Here is a 25,213-nt window from a genome sequence, read left to right on the forward strand (position 1 = left end):
GTCGTGCATTATGTCGAAGGGCAGCGTGCCTACATGCAGATCAGTGCCACCAGAGATGCCATGCCTCGTCTCCACTCTACCATGTCAGTCTTATAAAAACCCCGCATTCCTGTCTCTCTCATTCTCCTTTCAGACCCCACATGAAAGAGTTCAAAGAGTAAACCCATATCTGCCTTTTTCGTTAGCTAAGTGTGCTCTCTGGTATTAGCAATGGTTGGAAAATGTAGTATCAGTGAGTGCAAATGTAAGATCTTTGTTTACTTTGAGGTCACGCTCACACAGGGGCCCTCAAGCAAACATGTGCTATCAATACTCTCACTCTCTGCATGACATGCTGCTATTGATGACACTACAGATGGTATGTAAATGAATGTAGAGGCTGGCTTTTAAAGTGCATTTAAGGGGAAATCAAATGATTTCAGGGGTTCTTGTGGTCTGGGGATGTATTATTCCCTCAATAAATACCTAACTGGTTATCATGGCACAGAATTGAGGTCTTGTGTTTCAATTACTAACTAACTAATTATTGGCTTTTCTCTCTGCTTTATGTGAACAAATTATAAAATAAAAATACCGTATTTGAAAAATGTCAATATGTATATATGTTTTGAAGGGAATTCATCATTGTTATAGCACCAACCAGGAGTCCATCGTGTTTTATATAAAATATGGGATGGGCATGAATAAATATATATGTTATACATATATATATTTATTTTGTTATGAATATATATTCACACAATAATTTGATTAAATTAAAAGCAATGAAGTATACAAATGAAAAACAATGTAAAGTAAGGTGAGTCAAACAGAATCAAACATTAATTATTGCACAAAGTATGTAACCATTTTTTTAATGTTCTGTTATAGCCTGTTATTCCGATTTAAAACATGCAATTAACATCTTCTTGAAAGCACTGCGTATATTATTTTGCAGTGCAGTAGTGACACCTTGTGGCCACACGGGGAACAACCACGATGCCACTTTACATGCAGAGATCATGTGTGTCCAGCGGTCCAGTAAGGTGAGTCAAACAGAATCAAACATTAATTATTGCACAAAGTATGTAACCATTTTTTTAATGTTCTGTTATAGCCTTTTATTCCGATTTAAAACATGCAATTAACATCTTCTTGAAAGCACTGCGTATATTATTTTGCAGTGCAGTAGTGACACCTTGTGGCCACACGGGGAACAACCACGATGCCACTTTACATGCAGAGATCATGTGTGTCCAGCGGGCGTCACTGTTGAGCCGCGCACTCCGTTCACTGTTCACAGACAGACAGCAGAAGTCAACCAAGGAATTTCTGCTACAGCTGATTCGATCGCCATCTTTGTCGCTAACATAAACAACACCAGTGAGTCTCGCGTTGACATTCTGGATGCATAGCGCCGTTTGGAAGAAAGCGATAACTGTCTCTTCGCTGCGGCACTGAGCTTCTCCCAGAAAATGACGGACTATCTGGCCACTTGAGCCACCGTGTCAGTGAGGTAAGAAGCCTCGCAGTCTGTCGAGCAGCAGCAGCAGCAGCAGCAGGGTCCTTTAAACTGAACGTGAAGGGATGCCATGACAACGACGCAGCTGTCATTAGAGCACGACAGAGCTGTTTAGCGATATACTCTGATATCTGTCTTCTTTATGCTAGCAGGAAACTACGAATGCATGCTTGGCCTTTTAAATGTGTATCAGGAACATAAATAGCGTCTGACATGTATACACCGTGCTAACCGGGTCATTCTCTCTCTGTGTGTGTGTGTGTGTGTGTGTGTGTGTGTGTGTGTGTGTGTGTGTGTGTGTGTGTGTGTGTGTGTGTGTGTGTGTGTGTGTGTGTGTGTGTGTGTGTGTGTGTGTGTGTGTGTGTGTGTGAGTGAACACTGTTAAAGGGCTCGTATCGCTGCATCTCTGATTGAAGCTAACCTGTTTTTCCTCAGAGATGGGGATCCGAGGTGGATTTCCTCACCGGGAGGGAGAGGAGCTTTAAAAGGGGGCGGGGCGGTGAGGGCAGCAGAGGGGCCTTGCTGCTCGTCTGCCCGGAGGAGATGGACCAGGAGTACGAGAGGCGGCTGCTGAGGCAAATAAACCCGCAGAACGTGCCAACAGAGGCCGGCCAGGCAAAGGTGACATGAGGGGACTGTCAGTGAAGTGTGTATGCGCGTGCGTGTGCGCGCAATGGGTATTTATGTTTAGCATATTGTAGTCCCCCTTATCCAAATAGCTTGGGTTTGACTTTATTAGCATCATGCTCATGAATAGTTAAATCCTGATTAGAAGCAACATTTACATTAATATAATTATAATATAATGCATATATGCATAAATATTATATATTATTTCATGATATATCATGAAATAATCTATACATGTATCTACCTATCTACACACATGTACACATGCATTTGTACTCATACATATTTAAAAAATAAATAACAATACGCTCAGTGAGGCAGTAACTAGCCGATTAACTCTACTGTATAATTTTGAAGTATTTGTAATGTACTTAATTATTTCTGTTTCCTGCAATTTGTATTTTTTTCATACATATTGATGTCACTGCACTAAATGCATCTGATAACGTTATTTACTTCGATTCAGAGTAATTATACACCATTTAAGTGATATGTACTTGTGCTTTTGGTACTTTAAATACATTTTGATACTAGCCTTTAGTAGCTTTTGTACTTTATCCTTGGTTGAAAATCTGGTTAACTTGTAACACATTCTACTCTGTGGTACTACTTCATTCAACACTGCATACACTCACAAACAACCATACATACATTACAAAGTGTACGAGCAGGTGCTGAGCCACATATAATAAGGCCTTGAATAAGCCTGCTGGATTATTCACGGTGTCACTATTCCTGTCTCTCTGTCCATCGCAGTGTGTGAGCGCCACCTGCAGTCCGGTCAGTGTTAAGTCGGGGGATCGCTTCATCCCCACCCGCGCTGGAAGCAACTGGAGCATCAATTTCCACTACGCCAATGTGAGCAGTAACTTCTTCACCTGCACACTCCCCTGATCACATGACTGTTAAAGCTGCCCCATCAGAACACAGACTGACGTACCCTTTCTTCTCTCTGCAGGAGAACTGTCGCTCCCCAAATCAGAACCACAAAGCAAAGGATGCCAGTTCAGACTCGAGCAAAGGTCAGACATTTATACTTTTTTCATCTAATCCCAGTTGTTGTTTTTTGTATTTTGTATCCTGAGCCGTATCTCTACCCTATCTGTTAGATAAGCTCGTCACCGGCTTGGTCTTCAATCTCAGGTTCCATGTATTTCTGACCCTCTCCAGAATGGAAGGAGTCATCACATACAGAGCATCAACTAGTTCCTGAGCAGTGTCCTTCACATGCTGATATCCAAGAGAGGGAGTCACACAGTCACACGTTTAGATCAGATTAGCTCCACGTCAGAAATGAGCATGCTTGTCATATGTCTCTCTCCATAGACGCTGAATCACCATGTTAATCACATAGCTATCACATGCCTAAAACAGTCCTGATGCTCTTCTGGGTAGTCACACATCCTGTCATATGCACAGCTACAGTTGGGATACCTTTGTTAGCATGCTACTCTCATATTGGAAGAGGACATTCAGTATTTCCCCAAAACTGTCCATCATCTTTTCACTGCCCCCCCCCCCCCCCCCCTCCAGATGCGGTGGCGTACGCTGCCCTGCTGAGGAATGAGCTACTGGGAGCGGGGATAGAGTCTGTGCCGGACCCCCACACGGACGACCGGCGGCAGGCAGTCCTCTCTCACGCCTCTCACAGCCTTTTTAGGGTGAGAGTCGAGACAAAAAGGCTTTTTAACTCCAAAACAAAGTGTTCCTGAAAGCCCTCGAAGTCACACACACTGACGTCATAATGACAAAGCTGCCAGGCTAATATCAGGCTAATGATACTTTATGACTCAGAGGTATAATGTTACATTTCAGCAGTCACATGTGTACTTACTTACATTCTCCCAAATGTTTCTGATCATTTTCAAATCTAGAGGATTGTTTTATTTTATTCAAGGTAATGATATATTACATTGTATTGCATGTAATGGCATTGTATCCCTTTTGCAGTCAGTCACTTTTAATACAGTTTTAAGCCACATTTTAAATGACTCTTTCTAGATTCTAGGTTTATTTTAACCGGATGAAATAGTGTAGGCATTGGACGTCTAAATAAAAAAAGAAATTAAGAATCAAGTCCAGAAAAAGTCAGCGTCAGCCAGAGAGCTTCAGACAAACACTGATATATAATGTGAAACTGCTTAATTCAGTGTGTGTACCACCTTTTAATCACATAGAATGGACCAGTAGCTTCAGAGAGGACAGCTTTAAAACCTCCAAACCGAGAGAACTGCAAACTGACATGACCTGTTCAACTACGCCATCAAACTCTTGCCTTGTGCTATTGATTTCTCACGGCAGAACAGGACACATTGCACGCGTAACTGAAGATAATCGCTAACCGTAGCTCTGCTCTGTGCCCCCCCCCCCCTGCAGTACACGGTCCACACGAAGAGAGTGCCTTTTGATAGCGACAACGAGGTCTCGCCCTACTCCCTTTCTCCACTTAGCAACAAGAGGTAAAGCAGGTCAGCTCACATGCTGCACAGACACTGTGCCAAAAACTATCTCGTGTACTAACGTATCTCTTTTGTTTTCTTCTCGATATCACGCAGTCACAAGCTGCTCCGCTCGCCTCGCAAGCCAGCGCGTAAGATCTCTAAGATCCCCTTCAAGGTGCTGGACGCTCCAGAGCTGCAGGACGACTTCTACCTCAACCTGGTAGACTGGTCTGCGGGGAACCTGCTCAGCGTGGGTCTGGGGGCCTGCGTGTACCTGTGGAGCGCCTGCACCAGCCAGGTGAGGGGGGATTTGATTGGGGAATATCTTCTAGATGGATGCAGAGAAGGGCAGGAGTAGAATCTGTTGAGAGTATGGCAGAGTAGAGAACCTTTTTTTCACTTTGTGATAAAAGCGCAAAATGTAATACCTTTGATAACGCAACGTGACAGTACAGTTACAAACACCCCGTTCAAATGCTACCAGTACTTGTTGCTAGCTAGCCGCTGATATAACGTGCTGCTTTATGTTTTACTGTGTAACTGTTGTTGTTGCCCTGGCCCTGTGGTGCTGGAACACTTCACATGTTGCTGTTGTTGGACTCGTGAGGAATGATCCTCTGTGTCCTTATGGCATCGCACTTTCCACTAACTAAGTGATGCCTACGCACTGAAGAGCGTACTGGAATAGCACTAGTGTAGTTACCCTCTTACTACTATAACTACTTCTAAATGTACAACATTTCGTTTTTCTTTTTCAAATAAAATGTGTTATAAATAGTTTGTAAACGTTGTGTCTTGACAGGTGACGAGATTATGTGACCTTTCTGTGGATGGAGACTCTGTTACGTCTGTGTGTTGGAATGAGAGGGTGAGACGCATGCTGAGTGCACACGATAACAACGAACACACACAACTGGACTGTTATTTTAAGACGGCAGTATGAGGACAAATACACAGTGTTAGCAAAGACAAGACGGGAAATAACATTGAGTTTGACTTTGTCTCCTATCAGGGGAGTCTTGTTGCCGTAGGAACCCACAAAGGTTACGTTCAGATCTGGGACGCAGCCGGAGGGAGGAAGCTGAGCAGTCTGGAGGGTCACTCTGCACGAGTAGGTCAGTCAGAGCTGCTGACTCGTCTGTTCCACTCTGCTTCATCTTCATCACTCAGGCTGTGCTTCATCTTCATCACTCAGGCTGTGCTTCATCTTCATCACTCAGGCTGTGCTTCATCTTCATCACTCAGGCTGTGTGTTTCACTCTGCTTCATCTTCATCACTCAGGCTCTGCTTCATCTTCATCACTCAGGCTCTGCTTCATCTTCATCACTCAGGCTGTGTGTTTCACTCTGCTTCATCTTCATCACTCAGGCTGTGTGTTTCACTCTGCTTCATCTTCATCACTCAGGCTGTGTGTTTCACTCTGCTTCATCTTCATCACTCAGGCTGTGTGTTTCACTCTGCTTCATCTTCATCACTCAGGCTGTGTGTTTCACTCTGCTTCATCTTCATCACTCAGGCTGTGTGTTTCACTCTGCTTCATCTTCATCACTCAGGCTGTGTTTCACTCTGCTTCATCTTCATCACTCAGGCTGTGTTTCACTCTGCTTCATCTTCATCACTCAGGCTGTGTGTTTCACTCTGCTTCATCTTCATCACTCAGGCTGTGTGTTTCACTCTGCTTCATCTTCATCACTTAGGCTGTGTGTTTCACTCTGCTTCATCTTCATCACTCAGGCTGTGTGTTTCACTCTGCTTCATCTTCATCACTCAGGCTGTGTTTCACCTTCATCACTCAGGCTGTGTTTCACTCTGCTTCATCTTCATCACTCAGGCTGTGTTTCATCTTCATCACTCAGGCTGTGTGTTTCACTCTGCTTCATCTTCATCACTCAGGCTGTGTGTTTCACTCTGCTTCACCTTCATCACTCAGGCTGTGTTTCACTCTGCTTCACCTTCATCACTCAGGCTGTGTTTCACTCTGCTTCATCTTCATCACTCAGGCTGTGTGTTTCACTCTGCTTCATCTTCATCACTCAGGCTGTGTTTCACTCTGCTTCATCTTCATCACTCAGGCTGTGTGTTTCACTCTGCTTCATCTTCATCACTCAGGCTGTGTTTCACTCTGCTTCATCTTCATCACTCAGGCTGTGTTTCATCCGATAATCATGAGAAAGTGGGACAGAAATGACGTATGTTGTCACATTGATTATTGATTTTGATTAGATTGAATTGACTGAAAGACTCAGTATAAGCTGACGACTTAAAAAGTGATTTGACAAAGGATTAAAAAAGTGACAGAAAGTAGGAAAGGAAACATGTTGACTTCAGTATTGACAGCAAACATTGGACTATACCATTATGAGTTGCCTCCTAAAGTCAGACTCGGTCTTTGTAGAAAGACATGACTTGAATTTGACTCGAACGAATGAGCATTTTCTTCTTAAGATTACGCAAGGCAAGTTTATTTATATAACAGCTTTCAACACAAGGCAATTCAAGGTGCTTTACAAACATGTCATTAAAAAGAAAAGATAATAAAAGAAACATTAAAAGAACAAATACATGAATAAAAAGTGACAGTGCAGTTTAAGATATGAATAGTTCACACAGAAGTTCCACTTTACTGATGCCTTTCTTTAAGGTTTCTCCGAACATGAGCTGTGTACGCTTGTATGGCACATACGTCCGAGCAGCATACACAGAGACAACCAGCCGGGACAGAGTCCCCAGACACCCTGTGGTTCCCAGGGGTTACTAGCCCCATATGTTCATTAACCAAAAAGGAAACGCAACCGCTCGGTTTCAATTAGGACTTTACTAAGTTTAAAACAGCTGCAAAAATGTTTTCTGCTTTTAGCAAAAACAAAGGGAAAAAAGAGTTTCATATGTGACTCATACTGACTGTCATACACTACAAGAGGCCTTAAAACAGAAAGGTATATGGAAAAGGGAATTCAACCATTTAAGACCAATGCACAACGTTTCCAAATTCCACCACTAACGGTGTTATGATATAAGAACGATAAAGTAACAGTGGAATCATTCCCCCCCTTTGTGCTGAAGGTGCTCTGGCGTGGAACGGAGAGCAGCTGTCGTCGGGGAGTCGGGACCGAGTGATCCTGCAGCGAGACGTCAGGACCCCCCCCTCAGCTGAGAGGAGGCTGCAGGGTCACAGACAGGAAGTGTGCGGCCTCAAGTGGTCCCCGGACCACCAGCACCTCGCGTCCGGGGGCAACGACAACAAGGTAAGAGAGAGATAATAGTAAAGAAAATAAATGCATCTTTGAAAAGAAGTAAGATTGAACTTATCTGTTGTCTCCTGCCAGCTGCTGGTGTGGAACAGCTCCAGCCTGCTCCCTGTGCAGCAGTACAGCGACCACCTGGCGGCGGTGAAGGCCATCGCCTGGTCCCCCCACCAGCACGGGCTGCTGGCCTCAGGGGGGGGCACGGCCGACCGCTGCCTGCGCTTCTGGAACACTCTGACGGGCCAGGCCCTGCAGAGCACCGACACCGGGTCCCAGGTCTGCAACCTGGCCTGGTCCAAACACGCTAATGAACTGGTGAGGACTCACACGCACGCACGCACGCACGCACACGCACACACACACACACACACACACACACACACACACACACACACACACACAAACATGCATTCATTTTAGATATCTACAATTACAACTAAACTACAGCTATCACAAATAAAATAACAGATATATACAATTCTATTGTGATTAGTTGTAATTCAATTATTGTAAAAGTAACCAGTAAGATTGAAATGTAAGATTTGCATTTAAAGAATAGCATTTGAGATATTTGAAATATCTCTTGGTTCAGTGCTAAACGTTGGTGTTGTATTTTGATAATGACCATTCTTAATGTTATTCCCGTAATACACCTTCCACGCACGATAAGTCGACGAATGGCTTCCCCCTGACCACGCCCACATATCTGAAATGCTTTGTCAGGCATATCTGAAATGTTATTCTTGATATCTAAAAATAGAAAATTCCTTTTTTACATGTAACAATCTTTTTTCAACTCCTAAAAATCCAATTAAGTGATAGTTATGGTTACTGTTGAAAAACGATGTAGGGTTATATTTAGGGTCCGGTTATAGTTAGCATATGTATCATGTTAACTTTATCCCACTGATAACTTCAATTCATATTTGAAATAATTCCAAACTTTTATTCCCAGATGTTGAAATGTCATTTGGATTGAAACCCAGTGTTAGGGTTTACTGTGGGTTCGGTTGGCTTTGTTTCCACACAGCAACATATTCAGCCATGACAGAAAATGTAAAACCCTGCTCATGTACTCCAACACAACAAACGAACACAACCTCAGCGGGCTCACAGAGGGTGGGGATATTAGGTCCGATTATAACTCCATTCCAGATCATTAGACTTGCATATGTGATCTATAAGTTAATCGTGCTGTCTCTGTTTGCAGGTGAGCACCCACGGCTACTCTCAGAACCAGATCCTGGTGTGGAAGTATCCGTCACTGACGCAGGTGGCCAAGCTGACCGGACACTCCTACAGAGTGCTGTACCTGGTGAGACTGCAGCTTTAAACTACTGGCCATGCAGCTCCTCTGTCAATATTTAGAGAAAGAACTATTCAGATGCTTCCTTTTAATTATCTTATTTCCTATTTACAACATTTGATACGTTTTTCTTATCCCATCAAGGGTCAGTGGGTTAATATGCTGATTGAAAAATCCCTTGGCAAATTGGTTATTTATATGTGATAAGGAAAAGGTAATGTTTTTTTTAGTCACCTTTTTTATATGCAAATAATTACTCTTCTTAATTCATTAATATACATAACTTGTGACATAAGCAGTGTAATAAATGTATTAGAGTATAAAGTCCTCTATTTTGGTTGAGATGAAGTAGCACCACTGAGAAAGTTTTGAATGCCAATTTACCGATTGAAACATCCCAAAATGTCCCCCTCACCAGTTGTTCTCTCTGTCCTCCGTTGGCAGGCTGTGTCACCAGACGGGGAGGCCATCGTCACAGGAGCTGGGGATGAGACACTACGTTTCTGGAACGTCTTCAGTAAGACACGCTGCACCAAGGTACAGTCCAATAGAGTGCAACATAACCATCAAACTGTCTGACGTCTTTGTTGTTGGAAGTTACTGAATGATTGCATTCTTGGAACTTCCTGTGTTGATAAGTTCGATGGAACAATGCCGACTTTTGTAAGAAACGACTGCATTCCCATTGAAAGTGCTTTGAAATAGGACAGTTAAATTAGCTTGGCAAAAACGTAGCGCATCATTTCCAGGGTATAACCCATGGATGTATGAACAGAACTGGATACAGCCGTTAGTTCCTATGCAAATTGCTCATTGGCACATTAAGCCAAAACGGTTTGACTTTTGAGGGCAACATGATGCAGATGTTCCATGTACTCAGGAAGTGGGACGGGCGGTGAAGCAAATGTAAGGGAGGGACCAAACAGTGGTACTACAACTTCTGTGTCGGAGGTGACGTCAACGGGCTGAATTTCTTTGACATTAACCCACATTAGGAACGAGTTTCACTTGAATAGTAGCTTTTTAAATAATTCGTTCGTGATTCCAAAGTTATTTTCTTTCTCCAATAATTTGACTGAGCCGAGATTGTCCTTAGGCGCGTTCACATCAGAGTGCTTTTACCCGTACTTTTCCCGTTTGGTTCCGAGAGTGCCTGGAATTTTGCGTTCACACCTAAAAGAGAACTTAGTTCCGAGAACTTTTACCCCATTTTTAGTCCCTGCTAGAGAGGTGGTACTATCCTGGGGGGGAAAAGTACCAATTTCGATTAGCTGGGCGAATTGCAAACCACGCCCCGTAAAACTGAAAAGTTTTGTGAAGCTGCCATTGTATTTGCTGGCATTAGCATTATGAGCATTAGCATTAGCCCCGCGCACCAACGGAGAGAGAATAACTTATGGCAACACAAAAGAAAACATGGGAGCGTGGAGTGATGAAGAGGTGTCAGCATTCTGGCGATTTACTCCGGGGACTTCCCTCAGAGAACTTATTCCGGTGTGAACGCGATCTGTACTTCGTTCCATGGGGGTACTAAGTGCTGGGCACTGGCACGTTTCCACTGCAGGCCTCGCTCGGTTTGATTAGGCCCGGCTCACTTTAATGCTGCGTTTACATTACAGTTTAGGAACTGGGGTAGTTACTATAGTAACGCAGTGTAGGCGGAGCCTTGACGTCATCTTCAATCAGAGCCCCAGAAAAACAACACAGCCGTTAGCTCTTAGCACTCAGAGCTCACAGCTCCTCATATCTGTTCAGAAACTAGACAAAAGTTAAACAAGTACAACCACATACTGCCTGTGTCATGGCGAATACAGTCGCTGGTTTATTTATGTCTGTAGGCCGTTGTTGTGAGTGTGGACGGTCGGAGCATATATAGCGTTAGCTTAGCCAAGCTCCATTTAGAAAACACGCATTTTAAAAGGGTTTTTCGCCTGCCGTCTGTCTGCAGACTTGTCAAAGCATTAATTCATGGTTTTTACTAACCGGTATCAGTATGTTGTTACTTCGGCATCATTTAGAAACGTGTATTACAATTAAATCACGGTCAAATATGTTCATCTTGTTGTAGTTGTAGCCCCCTTGCCAGCGATTCTCTCTAGTTTAGCATACTCAGCCCGACTCAGCCTGGTTGTTCCTGGCCCTAGAACCACGATTTTATGGGGCCAGAAAAACTGTGAATTAGGACCCGCTAGCCGGTACTAGGCCAAGTGGAAACGCAACCAAAAACGGGCCCCGCACGGCTCGGCACGCTTAAAGCGAGCTACCCGCTGCAGTGGAAACGCGCAATAAGTAACGCAAAGTACTTGATGTGAAAGCGGCTCCTCTACAGTAGGACCCAATTGTTTGTTCGTGGAAAGGTAAAAGCTGTCCACGGATTGGCCTCTACGAAGATTTGCTTGAAAGCCTGGCACACCTTTTGGGGGCTTGGTCGGACCTAGCTCAGCAACAAGAAGGGAAGTGGGTGTGTCTTAGCCTATTTTGATACTTTGTTCAAGTTCAAGAAACTTTTTTTGTATTTTTAGGGTAGAGGCACACAGCCATAACACAGTGTTTAGTCATCTTTATTGTTTGTGACACTATTCAATCTTTCTGTTCCCAGGAATCGAAGTCGGTGCTGAACCTGTTCACCAGGATACGATAGTGAGCAGCCGGTCAGGACTGGGTCAGGAGAAGGGTCCTGAGCTGTGGCTGAAACCTCCAGTCACCACCCACACTCACAGACTAGCTCTTACAGCGCTCTCATCTCAGTGCACCACCAGCACCACAGGCCTCCTCAAACCCCCCTTTTCTACAGAGGCAGACCAACAACAACTGCCCCCCCTCACAGTGACGTCACTGATTAAAAAACGTAAGCAGTTTACTGTCAGGACATGTTGTCTGCTTTAAATAAAGTCAGTCTTGTTATCTTTTTCTGTTGTGGAAGTGATGAAATTGTTTTTATTATATATTAGCAAAAGTATACGTGTACATGATTATAAGCTATATAATGTCTCTTTTTTTTAAAGGCTCTCCTTTGTAACAGAGAGAAGAAGAAGCCTAGCTTGGGTGTGTGTTGGGGGGGATTTCTATATTTTGATAATGTGTGAAAATGATCTACAAGCATTATGACAGAGAAAAGAAACAATAAATAAGTGAACACACACACAGCTGCTCATGCAGATGCAAAGAATGAACTGTTTATTGTTGTTTGTTACGGAGAGTGGAGATGGGACACTTTTTTAAAAGAGTCTTGTAATAAAAACATGTTGCACAGAGCTCCTTTTATCCTAACAATCGTCCACTCAATCTCTGTTTTTGCTTTGGTTCAATCAAAGTATTATGGATATGTTGTCCATCGTCCCCAAACGGTCCAAGTTGGCACCGTTTACCAGTGAAGCAGATTCCGGATGTTTCTTCCCGAGCGCAGTGCTCCGAGCTCAGTCTATTATGGGATCATCCGGCCCCCTGCAGACCCCGACAGAGGAGAGAAAACTCCTTCACGATGTCCTTAACGCGTCGCTTGTTGGTTTGCTCCCTGTAAGAAAGACAAATCAATGGATTCAGTCAAAACAACAGACTTTATTCCACTGTTTCTTGTGTCTCTTTTGCACATATATCTAGTTCCCTTGAACTATTACGCAAGAAAGGTGTCCCTAATCATGTTTCCTTTATAATTAGTTCAGTTATAGGGGGTTAGTTTCTTGGTATTAGATCAAATAATATATTTGTCGGGACGTACAGAGTGCCTTTTAATAATGCTTAGATACTTTTGGTATTTCCCTTCTCCCAATTCCATACAGCTGGATGTCTCAGTGCCCCTGAGTTGATTGGAGGTGAATCAGATCACCTGTTGGCTCCTGATTAACAATTGAGAGCAGCTGCGTGCATTTCCTCTCGGCCAATCAGGTGCTTTTCAGAGGGCTTCAGAGAGGAGGAAAACTGCTCCCCCAGGTCGTTCTGATGCTGCCTGATGCAGACCTCATGTCAGCAGATACTCCCAGCTGGAAACTCTTTAGGCACTCTTGAGACTTCTTTGCTGTCTTCACTTTTCTGAATCAGACAGATTTTAGGGCACTGATGCATGAAATGTACACATGTGATATGATACATTGTGGAATCAGTATCACTCACAGAACTCATTTGATTAGGATTGCTTGTCATTGTCCCTTTTTCATATTTTCCACTGAGACACCTAAATGTAGTTTTATTTGTATATGAATCAAGAGTTTGAAACTGTACCAGGTGCAGCCTCACCTCAGTAGCTGCTGGCTGAAGCTGTGCTTCTGCTCTGAGGAGACGTGTGCAGAGGGGAACCCTGGGCTCTGTAGAGTTTCCTTCAGCCACTGAGCCAGCAGAGCCGGGCAGTGTCTGTTCAGACTCAACAACACCTCGGAGAAATGCTCCGTCAGACTGCGGGAGGACTCGCCTCCTACCGCCTGAGACAGAAATAAAAACATAAGCTTCTCCAGAAGACACTATGACTAAACATCAGAGAGAACATGCATGCAGGAGCACTTTGTGTCACATCCAGTTGTTTGTGGTGTTTCACCTGGAGTATGGTCTCTGTCAGAAGCTGTCCGTCCCTCTGCAACACGTCCCCGAGGGAGGGCATGTCCTTACAGCGAGGCAACAGCTCCGTCTGCCAGGGACATGCGTTGAAATGAGATTTTCTTTTCTTTTAAATCGCTTACAATAAAAAAGAAAAACTTGCACTTTGCTTACTTACAAAGAATTGAGCGGCAGCTTTTACTGTGGGTGTCTCTGGAAACTTAAGTGTTAGAATTCCTGGGGGGGGAAAAGAGTAAAACACTATTTATTTTTACAAATACTTTTTTACATTACATTGCATTTAGCTGACGCTTTTATCCAAAGCGACTTACAATAAGTACATTCGAACAGGAAGACATAACCTTGAAGAAAACAGAATCATAAAGTACATCAGGTTTCATAGAGCCAAGTATTTCAAGTGCTACTCAACTGGCTATAGATAAGCCAGTCCTTTATTAGTATATAAGTGCTCTGTTAGCAGTTCTTTGTTAGTCATTCTATCGCTCGAAGTGGAGTCGAAAGAGATGAGTTTTCAGTCTGCGCCGGAAGATGTGTAAGCTTTCTGCTGTCCTGATGTCAATGGGGAGCTCATTCCACCATTTAGGAGCCAGGATAGCAAACCCACGTGATTTTGCTGATGGGAACTTGGGTCCCCCTCGCAGCGAGGGTGCAGCGAGTCGTTTGGCTGATGCAGAGCGTAGAGCACGTGCTGGGGTGTACGGTTTAACCATGTCCTGGATGTAGGAAGGGCCAGATCCATTCGCAGCATGGTACGCAAGTACCAGTGTCTTGAAGTGGATTCTAGAAGTTACCGGAAGCCAGTGGAGGCAGCGGAGGAGCGGTGTGGGAAAATGTAGGAAGGTTGAAGACCAGACGAGCCGCTGCATTCTGGATGAGCTGCAGAGGTCGGATGGCACATGCAGGTAGCCCAGCAACAACAAACAAGTCCCAACATCCAAAATTATGGAAAACAAAACAACAAAAAACGCTTTTTTTCACATTTCAATTCGACAACACATTGAACTGAATCTAAAATAATCACAAAGTGCTGAAATATTTAACAAAAATCTGTCGTACATTAAACAATGGCCTATACTCACCGCAGTAAAACAGCCCTTTAACATCGAGCTGCTCAGACAGGTAGAGTTCAGGCTTCCTCTTAAGAACCTAAGTGAACACAAAGTGATCAGGGGACGGGTCTGTGTGCTGCAGACAGAACAAAGAACGACAGCACTCAACCCACCTGAGCGTGAAGGTGCATAAATGATTCTGCGATGTCCGGATGATTCCGTGGACCTGAGGATGAGATCAAGATGAGACAAGAGAAATGTCTCTGGGATCATCGAGACATTTCTCTGTCGGTGTTTGTTACCTTGCTGAAATAAATGAAGTGTCACAGATGTCAACACCTCGATGAGGCTGCTGATGGGACAGAGGTGTTGTTCCTCTCCGGAGAATATGTGAACCATCTACAAAAAGAGAAAGAAAATAAGATTTGATTTCCAAAGAATTTGAATGTTAGGTATCAATAGGGACACATTCCTGGCCGTAGTAAGAGGTCCTACTATCCCTTTGGTGGGGTTTCCCTTTCCTGTAGTGCAGGGGAGTCAAACTCAATGTCATCGCGGGCCACATTAGAATTATGGTTGCACTCAAAGGGCCGGTGGTAACTTTAAGACTATATAAATATACATAGATAATAAATATAAAATAATGTATTATATTACATTATTGCCTCTGCATTGGATTATTATCGGATAGGGTAATAACTTCATAATTAACTACGTCTGAAAGCAGAAGTCTAGGGCAAATCATTGCAAGTCTCTTCAGTGCGCATGTCACAAAATGAGATGCGTTGTGGGACATGTAGTTTATGGGCAACGTTCTCCTGTAAAGCGGCACGTAACAACAACATTATAATAAACTTATATTCTTTGCAAGCTCTTGTGGGCCACATAAAATGAAGTGGCGGGCCGGATTTGGCTCCCGGGCCTTGAGTTTGACACCCCTGCTGTCGTGTGTTCTATAGGTTTTATGTGTATGGTCTACAAAGGCTTAAAATCCAAAGTCTCACATCACAACAGAGCCAGCCAGCTAACCAATCAGAGCAGACTGGGCTCTGGTTTCAGACAGAGGGTGAAAAGAGGTGCTGCAGCACAGGCAGAAAAATAAAGAGCTTTTTTGTCGCAGTAGAGACACCGAATACAAATATGAACCTGAACATGAGCATAACATGTCCTCTTAAAGAGTTACGCAACAGGGTTCGAGTCAGAATTAGAGTTTTGAGGGATCATGCTTTAACTCAGGCCCTGATCTGTGGAGGCGTACCTGCCGGGCAAGGTCCAGAGCTGAGGATTGTGGGTAGGCGCTGTAGATCTGCCCCAGCATCTCGCTCAGATGAGCCACCATCGGCCCAAAATCATGGAGGAGAGTTCGGACCGACTTGTCGAAGACCCCACACACTGCCTGCAGAGGGGGGGAGCTGTGAGCCAGGCACACCATACATGCTCAGACTCACACAACACATCACATACATATTTATGCAAGCAGGACAAACACTCCTACCTCTACTACCTCTGAGTCATCGAGCCACTTGCTGAGGATGGTTTGGATCAATGTGAACACTTGCTGCAGAACAACAACGACCTAAAAACAACATTTGATAAGATTTTATTTTAATATTTCACATCAATTAACACTTTGTACTTATATCACCTTTCAAAAAGGTGAGTGCAGTTTAAAATGCTTCATAGACGACTGAAGAGACAGACATCAGAAGACAGAGCAAGCAGAAAGGCAACACTAAACAAATGCATGTAATACAAGCTATACTAACCAACAAAAACAATATGGAATAAAGAAAATAGATGAAGTAATAAACCGTAACATTGAATGAAATGATACAGCATAAATACAATTTAAAATGTCCATAAACTATTCTTAGTTAAAAGCCTGAATTGGTAGGTTTAATGTTTATTTTGAGACTGTTCCGGAAGCTCTGATCATAAGAGCAAAAGCTTGCTCACAAGTAGATCTTTATGTAGGTTTTTATTTTGATATTGAGGGTTGTTTCAACAAAGCACCATTTGGAAACATTGGAATACTGTAGTTTCAGATGATGGAGGTAGTGGTACATGCACTCACTGGGTTGGGGGTGCTCTGAGGGGCGGAGGGTCTCTGGCTGGAGGCGGACTCTGAGCTGTCTGAGTGTCTGATGTCCAGAGTGGTGAAGAGGCTCGACAGCATCCCCAGGATGTGGACGATAGCCTGTTTGTTAGTGGGGTCCGGCTGTGCAGGGAGACAGAGTGGGTGGGTCAGGTAGTACACCTTGTGATGACAGTGAACATGTACAGCTGTTGTGAGAGCAAAGTAGTACAGTACACAGTAGTACTTAGTAGTACTAGTGATGCCTATAATAGTCCTGTTTTAGATCCAACTCATCATTTAAGTGGTATTGCTTATTTTTAAACTTATTGACAGTAAAGTACCACTAGAGGAAATATATGTATTGCAGTATATCATATTATTACCTAAAATATATGTTGTACTTTTGCAGAAAATCTTCCAAGCTGCAGTCAGCTGGTTTTTTTTGTAGGAGCTTGGCCTGTGAACCAGAGGGTCACCGGTTCAAGTCCCCGCATGGACCAAGACAATAAAATACATTTTAAACGTGCTTTGGACTGGTAGCTGCTGGAGAGGTGCCAGTTCAACTCCTGGGTCCTGCCGAGGTGTCCTTGAGCAAGGCATCGGACCCCAAAGCTGCATCAGGGTGCCAGACTATGGCAGCCCCTCTGCTTTGACACCTCTCAGTTCATGTGTGTGTTTGTGTGTATGGAAAACAACACAGTGTTGGATCTCCTGAAGGACATGCATGAGTGTCTTCATACCTCCTGCCGGGCCAGTGTGTCCAGCCGCTGGACGTGAGGGGTGATGAGAGAGTGGAGTCTGCCCAGAATCTCGTCTACAGGCAGGGCGGACAGGAGGAACCCCAGAGCCTGCATCAACCACATGCACTGGCTGCTCTGCACACACACACACACACACACACACACACACACACACACACACACACACACACACACACACACACACACACACACACACACACACACACACACACACACACACACACACATGAAGTCCTCAGAGAGACGGTTAGCTTTACATTTGTGTTGACAAGATTACAAATGACTGCACATGTTGAAGCCTGTTTGCTCACCTTATGGATTTCTTTTACGAGGACATCCTGCAGATATACACAAGTGTTAATGTACAGACAGCTTTATCGCTAATGATAACAAAAAGAGGCTGTGTGTGGGACCTGTGAGACGGTCAGGACGTCCTGAGCGTAGGGGCTGAGGTCATGTCTGCACTCTCTGCAGATCCTCTTCAGAGTGGACACACTGGACACAGACAGCTCTGGCTTCACAATGCCCTGAAGCACCATGGGTAATATGCCACCCAACATCACGGGGTGATCTGCCAGCCACTCAGCCAGGGATCCTGGACAACAGGGGAAATTCAGAATGCATACTCAAAGTGAATGGGTGTGAAGAAGGCATACCAAAAAACTCAAAGTAACATAATCGGGTATTCTAATACTAATATTTGGCTTTAAAGGAGACTTAAATATATACAACTCACATTTGTAGTGCCACAAAAACGTCATTAATCTGGAGGGCCAACCGAACGACGAATTATGAAATAAAACAACATTATCAGTTCTTTGTGGACTTCCTTGGTCATGGGATGCACTTTTCCTACAGTATGTCACATCATCAGAATATACTGACTGACAGCGGAGCATATCTACCTTGAGATAGGTGCATTGGAATTTCATCGAGAGCCAATCAGAGCAGACTCGGCTTTTTCAGGAGGGGCTCTTAAAGAGACAGGCACTTAAACGGAGCGTTTTAGACACAAACTGAATTCAGGTTTATTTAGGCTATGGGAAATATATTGTGTTTTTCTTTTACATTAAATCATGTAAACATGTTCTCATAAAAACTCAAAATACAAGTAAGAACCTGAACATGAGCGGTGGTGGCGAAGTCCATAGGGACTTGGCTTGGCAACTGGAAGGTCATCAGTTCAAGTCCCGGAAAGACCAAATGCTACCGAGGTGTCCCTGAGCAAGGCACCGCTCCCTACACTGCTCCCCGGGCCCCGTACATAACGGCAGCCTACTGCTCCTAACACTAGGATGGGTCAAACGCAGAGAAACCGTTTCGTTACATGGTACCTGTACTGTGTAATGACAATACGTTGAATCTATCTATATGTCCACTTTAATGTAAGACATTAGAAAACAAAGCCTTGGAGTTGTGAATAGGAACCCATCAGAAACAGGAGTTTGGATATGTACCTATGGTGTACATGACGGTGTCAGCCAGCATCACATTGCTGATGTTGATCCTGGGGATGAGACCAATGAGGCCCGGGATAACGTCTGAGTAGTTCACGTCTATGGTCTCAGCGATGGACTGGAAGCCAAATAGCAGCGCCTCTGTGTCCTGAAGACGGAGAGAAACAGAGTATTTATTTACTTTGCAAAAAGTTGTGAATGTAAAGATGTAAAGATTGAGTAGATGTGCATTACCTGCCACACTGCTGACAGTTGGGGGTCCATCAGTTGTCTGCCCAGCCTGTCGTAAAGGTTACTGAGCAGCTCCGCCCCCAGCATTTCATACACATACATCAAGGTGTCGGAAATGTCAACTCTGTAATGCGAAGGAGAGGAGGTGGAAACACAGTGTGGTATCAGGTCAAAGTTCAGTCTGCTGCTACTCTTCTTAGCAACTCAAACGTCCAGTGGATGGTTTTAGGGTGGTGTCTTACCTGTAAATTCTGAACTGCTCCTTGTCGTCAGAGGACCAGGAGGCGTACTCCTCCTGGGAGGGGTAGTGGGATTTATGGAGCAGCACATCCACCAGCTGGAAGTAAACTGGCCTGTAGACCTGCAGGTAAACTGCCTGCTTCTCCTCGTCAAAGGACAAGATGTCATCCTAAGTAAGCAACACAAAATGAAATAGAACGTTTGGTTCCTTAATGTTTTGGTAGACGGAGTTACACATAGACACAGTTAGTGCTCAATATGGCATTTTCTTCTTCTCAATTAAAACACTAGCTAAAGACGTCCAAGGGGTGTTTGCAGGGACCTGACTGAACGGCATTGGTCTTCAAAAGGAACACATCCGAGGTTAAAAGCCAGTAAAAAACACTGAACAAAATAATAACTAGTTCAAATCAATGTGTGTGTGTATGTATGTCGTTTGGCTTCTGTGAATGTTTGCTCAGCTTGTCTCTTTATAAATGAAGATCTAGATGTGTGGTGACTAAAATCAGGTCAAACTATATCATTAAAAACAGCCAAGATCAAACCAACTATTCAAATATTAAAATAGATAAAGGCTCCATGTATGGCAGCTTCTGGCAGACAGCTACAACGCCGATGCATGCACAAAGTGGATACATCGAACATAATGAATACACTCAAATAAAGACAGTTGTACGTCCTTGTCGGATGTGAGGGTCTAAGGACAGAGGGTCTAAGGACAGAGGGTCTAAGCACAGAGGGTCTAAGCACAGAGGGTCTAAGGACAGAGGGTGTCGTATTGTCATACTGATATTCTGTACACACTGTGAAGACCACTGAGACAAATGTAACATTTGTGATATTGGGCTATATAAATAAACATTGATTGATTGACAGTTACCTTAATACAACACATCTAGTTGTTTGCAGTCATTTAATGCTGAGATGTTTCATATTAAACCACTAACTTCTTTATCAGAAAATAACATTTAACAAAAAATGTAATGTACAAAACATGTTTTTATCTAATTCTTTTTTTTAGCGTACCTGTAGAGTGTACCAGAAGGTGAGCGTCAGGGAGCTGGTGGTCTCGCTGACCGGGTAGTACCCCGGGATGCCGGTACAAAACAGAATCATGTTCACCAGAGCCAGATACTCCTGCCAGTGCTCCACCTGTTCCAACAAAACCCTGTCAGACACAAACACATTGATCCCAATTAAGAAATAAAAGTAATTTACTGAAGCCAGGTTAAAGGAAGATGCTGTGTGTGTGTGTGTGTGTGTGTGTGTGTGTGTGTGTGTGTGTGTGTGTGTGTGTGTGTGTGTGTGTGTGTGTGTGTGTGTGTGTGTGTGTGTGTGTGTGTGTGTGTGTGTGTGTGTGTGTGTACCTGGAGTGTGTTTCCCCCATAGCAACAGCGATACGACAGATACCATGTGAGCTCTCCATGTCCCCGTCCCTCGCCGCTGTCTTCAGCTGGTCATGGAGACCGAGCACCAGAGGCATCAGGGTCACCAGAGCATCAGTGTACCTGCACACACACCTTCTGATTCACACACCTGCACATGCACTGTGACCTTTACACACATGTATGATGCAGTGTAAAGTGGTAGAAGATATATTTGGATCCTTTGTGAAATAAGGTATACCACAATGTGAAAATACTCTTCTTAAAATAAAGTCTTTCATTCCATACCTTTTATAAGTCTTCAAAATGTAGTTCAAACGTATGAAAAATAAAAATATTGATTGGTTCGATATTGTTCCCTGTCGGGTTTTTTTAAAAACATTTTTTTTCCAGTAATAGTATTTCTAAATTGATGTGTTGCAACATACTGCATAGATGTTTAAGGTTGTACCAAGTTCTACTTATTAACTGTTTTAGCGTTGCACCATATCTTACAAGATCAGAGGGATATAGGACCACACCTCCTCTCAAAACCTCCGTGTTTTGTCATGTAGTTTGAGCTGATTCAAAAGGTTTTGAATGAGAACATTTAGCTACTGTAAAGAAGGAGGAGAAATGTCCCAACTCAAAAAGGAACACTACATCCTTTAGTTTATTACAATCTTTCCAAATCCTACCATCTAGAGATGAATGGTTTTTCCCAGGAAGGGTATGAAAAGTGTCTTTTTATGCTGCTGCAATGAAGAAATGTCCCAAATTGGGATCAATAAAGTACTTCTTATCTTATCTTAAAAACCAGAGTAAAGCAGACATGGAAAAGCTCAAGTAAATAACAAGTACCTCAACTCAAGTACAGTATTTGAGTAGACGCACTTGTTCCACACTGGCAGAGTGTTTCTCACCTCTGGCTGTCGGGCTGTGAGATGGCGGTGACGATGGTCTCCACAGCGCTGTCGAACAGCTCGGGGTTGGACAGCGCTGTGAAACAGTCCTGGACCAGCTCATGACTGTCCCCTAACGTCACGTCCAGCCCCGTCCAGCTGGACAGGCAGCGCAGCACCTTTTCCTTCACCTGGTTTGAGGAGTCTTGACTCTGGAGAAGCTGACGCAGCAAGGGACACACCACTGCCCACTCCCCAGCCAGGGCCTCTCTCAGCTGGGCACGACGAGCCTGAGCCAGCCGGCGGCTCTGGAACTCCTCTGGAAGAACGGTGAGGAGCTCCAGCAGAGCGAGGCAGTGTGCCTGAGGGTCCTGGGTGGCCTCTGAGCCCGAGCTGCCCTCAGAATCAGGCTTCTGTGGCTGAAAGGCCCTCACCATGTCCGCCACTGGCTGGGACCAAGCCTGTGGGATTAGGTTAAGAGCCATGGAGGCCAGGGCCACACACAGCCTGGTTAGCACCATTTTGGGTCCGGAGGAGAAGAGCAGGATGTGGGAGAGGAGCTGCATCCTCAGGCTGTCGTGCTGGTCTGAGGGGAGGTCGCTCCAGTGACGGGACACCTTTGTGTGGAGGGTGCTAGCGCCAAAAAACTGAACCTCTGGGAGCTGCAACGATACAGACACATTTATGAATGGGTCACTGCAGGGCCCCAAGTTAACCCCAAAGGCCCCGACATGACAACAAACTAACCCTAACCCAAACAAACAAAGAGACACAACAAAGTTACAGAGAGATGCAAAACATTCGCAAAGAGACACAATAAGACTACAAAGAGACTCAACAAGGATGAAAAGCGACAACTAAAAATGATAACCAAGAGCAAAAGAGATCACAAACAGACACAAAACAAAAGCAGAGACAAAACAACTTCAAAAGGACTCAAAATTACTACAAAGAGAAACAAAGCAACCTCAAAGAGACTCAACACAACTACAAAGACATACAAAACAACCTCAAAGAGACTCAACACAACTACAAAGACATACAAAGCAACCTCAAAGAGACTCGACACAACTACAAAGACATACAAAACAACCTCAAAGAGACTCGACACAACTACAAAGACATACAAAGCAACCTCAAAGAGACTCAACACAACTACAAAGACATACAAAGCAACCTCAAAGAGACTCAACACAACTACAAAGACATACAAAGCAACCTCAAAGAGACTCAACACAACTACAAAGACATACAAAGCAACCTCAAAGAGACTCGACACAACTACAAAGACATACAAAGCAACCTCAAAGAGACTCGACACAACTACAAAGACATACAAAACAACCTCAAAGAGACTCGACACAACTACAAAGACATACAAAACAACCTCAAAGAGACTCAACACAACTACAAAGACATACAAAACAACCTCAAAGAGACTCAACACAACTACAAAGACATACAAAGCAACCTCAAAGAGACTCGACACAACTACAAAGACATACAAAACAACCTCAAAGAGACTCAACACAACTACAAAGACATACAAAGCAACCTCAAAGAGACTCAACACAACTACAAAGACATACAAAACAACCTCAAAGAGACTCAACACAACTACAAAGACATACAAAACAACCTCAAAGAGACTCAACACAACTACAAAGACATACAAAGCAACCTCAAAGAGACTCAACACAACTACAAAGACATACAAAGCAACCTCAAAGAGACTCAACACAACTACAAAGACATACAAAGCAACCTCAAAGAGACTCGACACAACTACAAAGACATACAAAACAACCTCAAAGAGACTCAACACAACTACAAAGACATACAAAACAACCTCAAAGAGACTCAACACAACTACAAAGACATACAAAGCAACCTCAAAGAGACTCAACACAACTACAAAGACATACAAAGCAACCTCAAAGAGACTCAACACAACTACAAAGACATACAAAGCAACCTCAAAGAGACTCAACACAACTACAAAGACATACAAAGCAACCTCAAAGAGACTCAACACAACTACAAAGACATACAAAACAACCTCAAAGAGACTCAACAAGAGACAGAACGAGCTCAAAGAGACGCACAATGACTATAAAGAGAGACAAAACAACACAGACTGAACATGACTGCAAAGAGAACAGAAGGGAACTACAGAGCCTCAAAATGACTAAAGAGATACAAAACGCTAACCAAAGATGCTTAACATCTATTAAGTTTGCCTCTTCAACATTGTTTTCTCAGCCCATGGTCACAACATGGAGATTAAGATAAACTACCTGCTGTTGACATGTACTACAGACCAACACACACACACAACACATGCCTTGTCAGGGGCCAGCAGGGCCCAGCAGAACTGCCAGGCCTGTGCCGAGGCCTGAGCCTGGGTCAGCCACTTCTGGGCCTCGTTCTTCCGCTCCATGTCCGGGTCGAAGTACAGCTGGTAGAGAGCCTGGAGGAGGAGAGAGGACCGAGGCAAAGTGAACACTTATACAAACCATCATTATTAAAAACATTGATAAGATGTCAGATTGGCTAAAAACGGCCAATATCCCTTTACTTCCTGACGAGTAATGACGACCTGTATATTTTCATCATAACAGGTGGATACACGCCTTTTTAAAATCTTTAACACAGGTGTCATTTTAAGTTATAATTCCTGAGATGATCATGCCCAGTTTACTTGATGTCAAATTGTTTGAATTGTGTCAAATAATGTGTTGTCATAGCAACTAATCCAAGGCACATGGTGTTAGTTATTATTAGGACAGCATATGCTTATAGCTGGTATCATGTTACAAAATGTCCAATGTGTCTAAACTCCCTTTGGTGAACTACAATTAGCCAACCACCATTCTATTATTTATTTATTTATTTAACCAAACTGCTGCAGAACATTCAGTTACTGTATCAAATCAAATATGTCCATATCAATATGATTTGATGACAAATATGTGAATTTAAATGAGATTTAAATGATTTAACAGACGTGTAGATCAACGGACAGTCACCATGAGAAGTGGCACAATTATGTTTTAAAGTCACTCACCGACTCCACATTCTCCACCGTTAACTCCAACTCCACCGGGCTGTCTCCCGGATTTGCTGGAAGCTCCATCTGGAGAGAAGGTGTCTTCCTGTCGCCTTTGGAAATCCTTTATAAATTAAAGCCTGATCGGCAAAAAATAAACAATGAAGTGGTTGAAAGGAGGAGAGCCTGTCCTCTAAAGTGTGTCAGAGCACGCTGACAGAGGACGCCGCGGCTCAGCTGTCCACACGGCACACATGTGGGCAGTGCGCTCAGCCATGACGACACACTGACCTCTGCGGGGGCTGGACAGTTGTTGTCTCACATTACCACCAGCACACCCTGACGCCCATGAGGGTGAATGTCTAGAAACCGCCACTGAAGCAAGCCTAATCATCAGGAAAACAGTGTGTG

At 43.8% G+C, this 25,213-nt stretch overlaps 3 protein-coding genes across 5 annotated transcripts; 2 read left to right on the top strand and 1 right to left on the bottom strand.

Annotated features, from left to right (window-relative positions):
- The first annotated feature begins 1,206 nt into the window (after positions 1-1,206).
- On the top strand, positions 1,207-12,293 carry fzr1b (fizzy/cell division cycle 20 related 1b). 2 transcript variants are annotated; one of them, XR_004553782.2, is made up of 15 exons: positions 1,207-1,495; positions 1,937-2,122; positions 2,888-2,989; positions 3,090-3,153; positions 3,665-3,792; positions 4,508-4,590; positions 4,687-4,870; positions 5,375-5,440; positions 5,585-5,687; positions 7,637-7,818; positions 7,900-8,133; positions 9,029-9,133; positions 9,569-9,661; positions 11,724-11,972; positions 12,130-12,293. XR_004553782.2 is itself a non-coding variant. In XM_034104023.2 (14 exons), the coding sequence occupies exons 2-14, from the start codon at positions 2,045-2,047 to the stop codon at positions 11,763-11,765; spliced, it is 1,464 nt and encodes a 487-aa protein (XP_033959914.1). In that variant the 5' UTR covers positions 1,207-1,495; positions 1,937-2,044; the 3' UTR covers positions 11,766-12,033. The 2 variants fall into 2 exon arrangements, 1 of the variants encoding a protein (XP_033959914.1); XM_034104023.2 differs by lacking the exon at positions 12,130-12,293 and having other exon boundaries at positions 11,724-12,033.
- Positions 12,273-25,185, bottom strand: LOC117462000 (importin-13-like). 2 transcript variants are annotated; one of them, XM_034104022.2, is made up of 21 exons: positions 24,821-25,081; positions 24,098-24,223; positions 21,775-22,415; positions 20,855-20,995; positions 20,514-20,655; positions 19,490-19,656; positions 19,251-19,371; positions 19,017-19,164; positions 17,973-18,154; positions 17,871-17,897; positions 17,539-17,673; positions 16,796-16,939; positions 16,217-16,297; positions 15,980-16,117; positions 15,024-15,120; positions 14,895-14,947; positions 14,752-14,818; positions 13,830-13,888; positions 13,653-13,742; positions 13,358-13,539; positions 12,273-12,638 (listed from the first exon to the last, which is right to left on the bottom strand). In XM_034104022.2, exons 1-21 carry the CDS (start codon positions 24,887-24,889, stop codon positions 12,557-12,559), a joined length of 2,892 nt encoding a protein of 963 aa, XP_033959913.1. In that variant the 5' UTR covers positions 24,890-25,081; the 3' UTR covers positions 12,273-12,556. The 2 variants fall into 2 exon arrangements, with proteins under 2 accessions (XP_033959913.1, XP_071062564.1); XM_071206463.1 differs by lacking the exons at positions 12,273-12,638; positions 13,358-13,539; positions 13,653-13,742; positions 13,830-13,888 and adding an exon at positions 14,327-14,548 and having other exon boundaries at positions 24,821-25,185.
- Positions 22,442-23,863, top strand: LOC139435559 (uncharacterized protein PF3D7_1120000-like). The gene is made up of 2 exons (XM_071206292.1): positions 22,442-22,463; positions 22,650-23,863. The coding sequence occupies exons 1-2, from the start codon at positions 22,442-22,444 to the stop codon at positions 23,861-23,863; spliced, it is 1,236 nt and encodes a 411-aa protein (XP_071062393.1).
- Positions 25,186-25,213: the final 28 nt, after the last annotated feature.

This window comes from Pseudochaenichthys georgianus, chromosome 17 (genome assembly GCF_902827115.2).
Source record: "Pseudochaenichthys georgianus chromosome 17, fPseGeo1.2, whole genome shotgun sequence".
Lineage (NCBI taxonomy): Eukaryota > Metazoa > Chordata > Actinopteri > Perciformes > Channichthyidae > Pseudochaenichthys > Pseudochaenichthys georgianus.

Bases quoted from the DNA above. Each gene is read 5' to 3' on its own strand.
- LOC139435559 (XM_071206292.1), top strand. From the start codon at position 22,442: ATGGGTCACTGCAGGGCCCCAA. The intron at 22,464-22,649 runs GTTAACCCCAAA...GATCACAAACAG, and splicing joins GGGTCACTGCAGGGCCCCAA to ACACAAAACAAAAGCAGAGA.
- LOC117462000 (XM_034104022.2), bottom strand. From the start codon at position 24,889: ATGGAGCTTCCAGCAAATCCGGGAGACAGCCCGGTGGAGTTGGAGTTA. The intron at 16,298-16,795 runs GTGAGTGCATGT...TGTTGTTTTTAG, and splicing joins CTCAGAGCACCCCCAACCCA to GTCGTTGTTGTTCTGCAGCA. The intron at 13,889-14,751 runs GTGAGTATAGGC...TTCCCCCCCCAG, and splicing joins TAAAGGGCTGTTTTACTGCG to GAATTCTAACACTTAAGTTT.
- fzr1b (XM_034104023.2), top strand. From the start codon at position 2,045: ATGGACCAGGAGTACGAGAGGCGGCTGCTGAGGCAAATAAACCCGCAG. The intron at 2,990-3,089 runs GTGAGCAGTAAC...TTCTCTCTGCAG, and splicing joins TCAATTTCCACTACGCCAAT to GAGAACTGTCGCTCCCCAAA. The intron at 9,662-11,723 runs GTACAGTCCAAT...TTCTGTTCCCAG, and splicing joins GTAAGACACGCTGCACCAAG to GAATCGAAGTCGGTGCTGAA.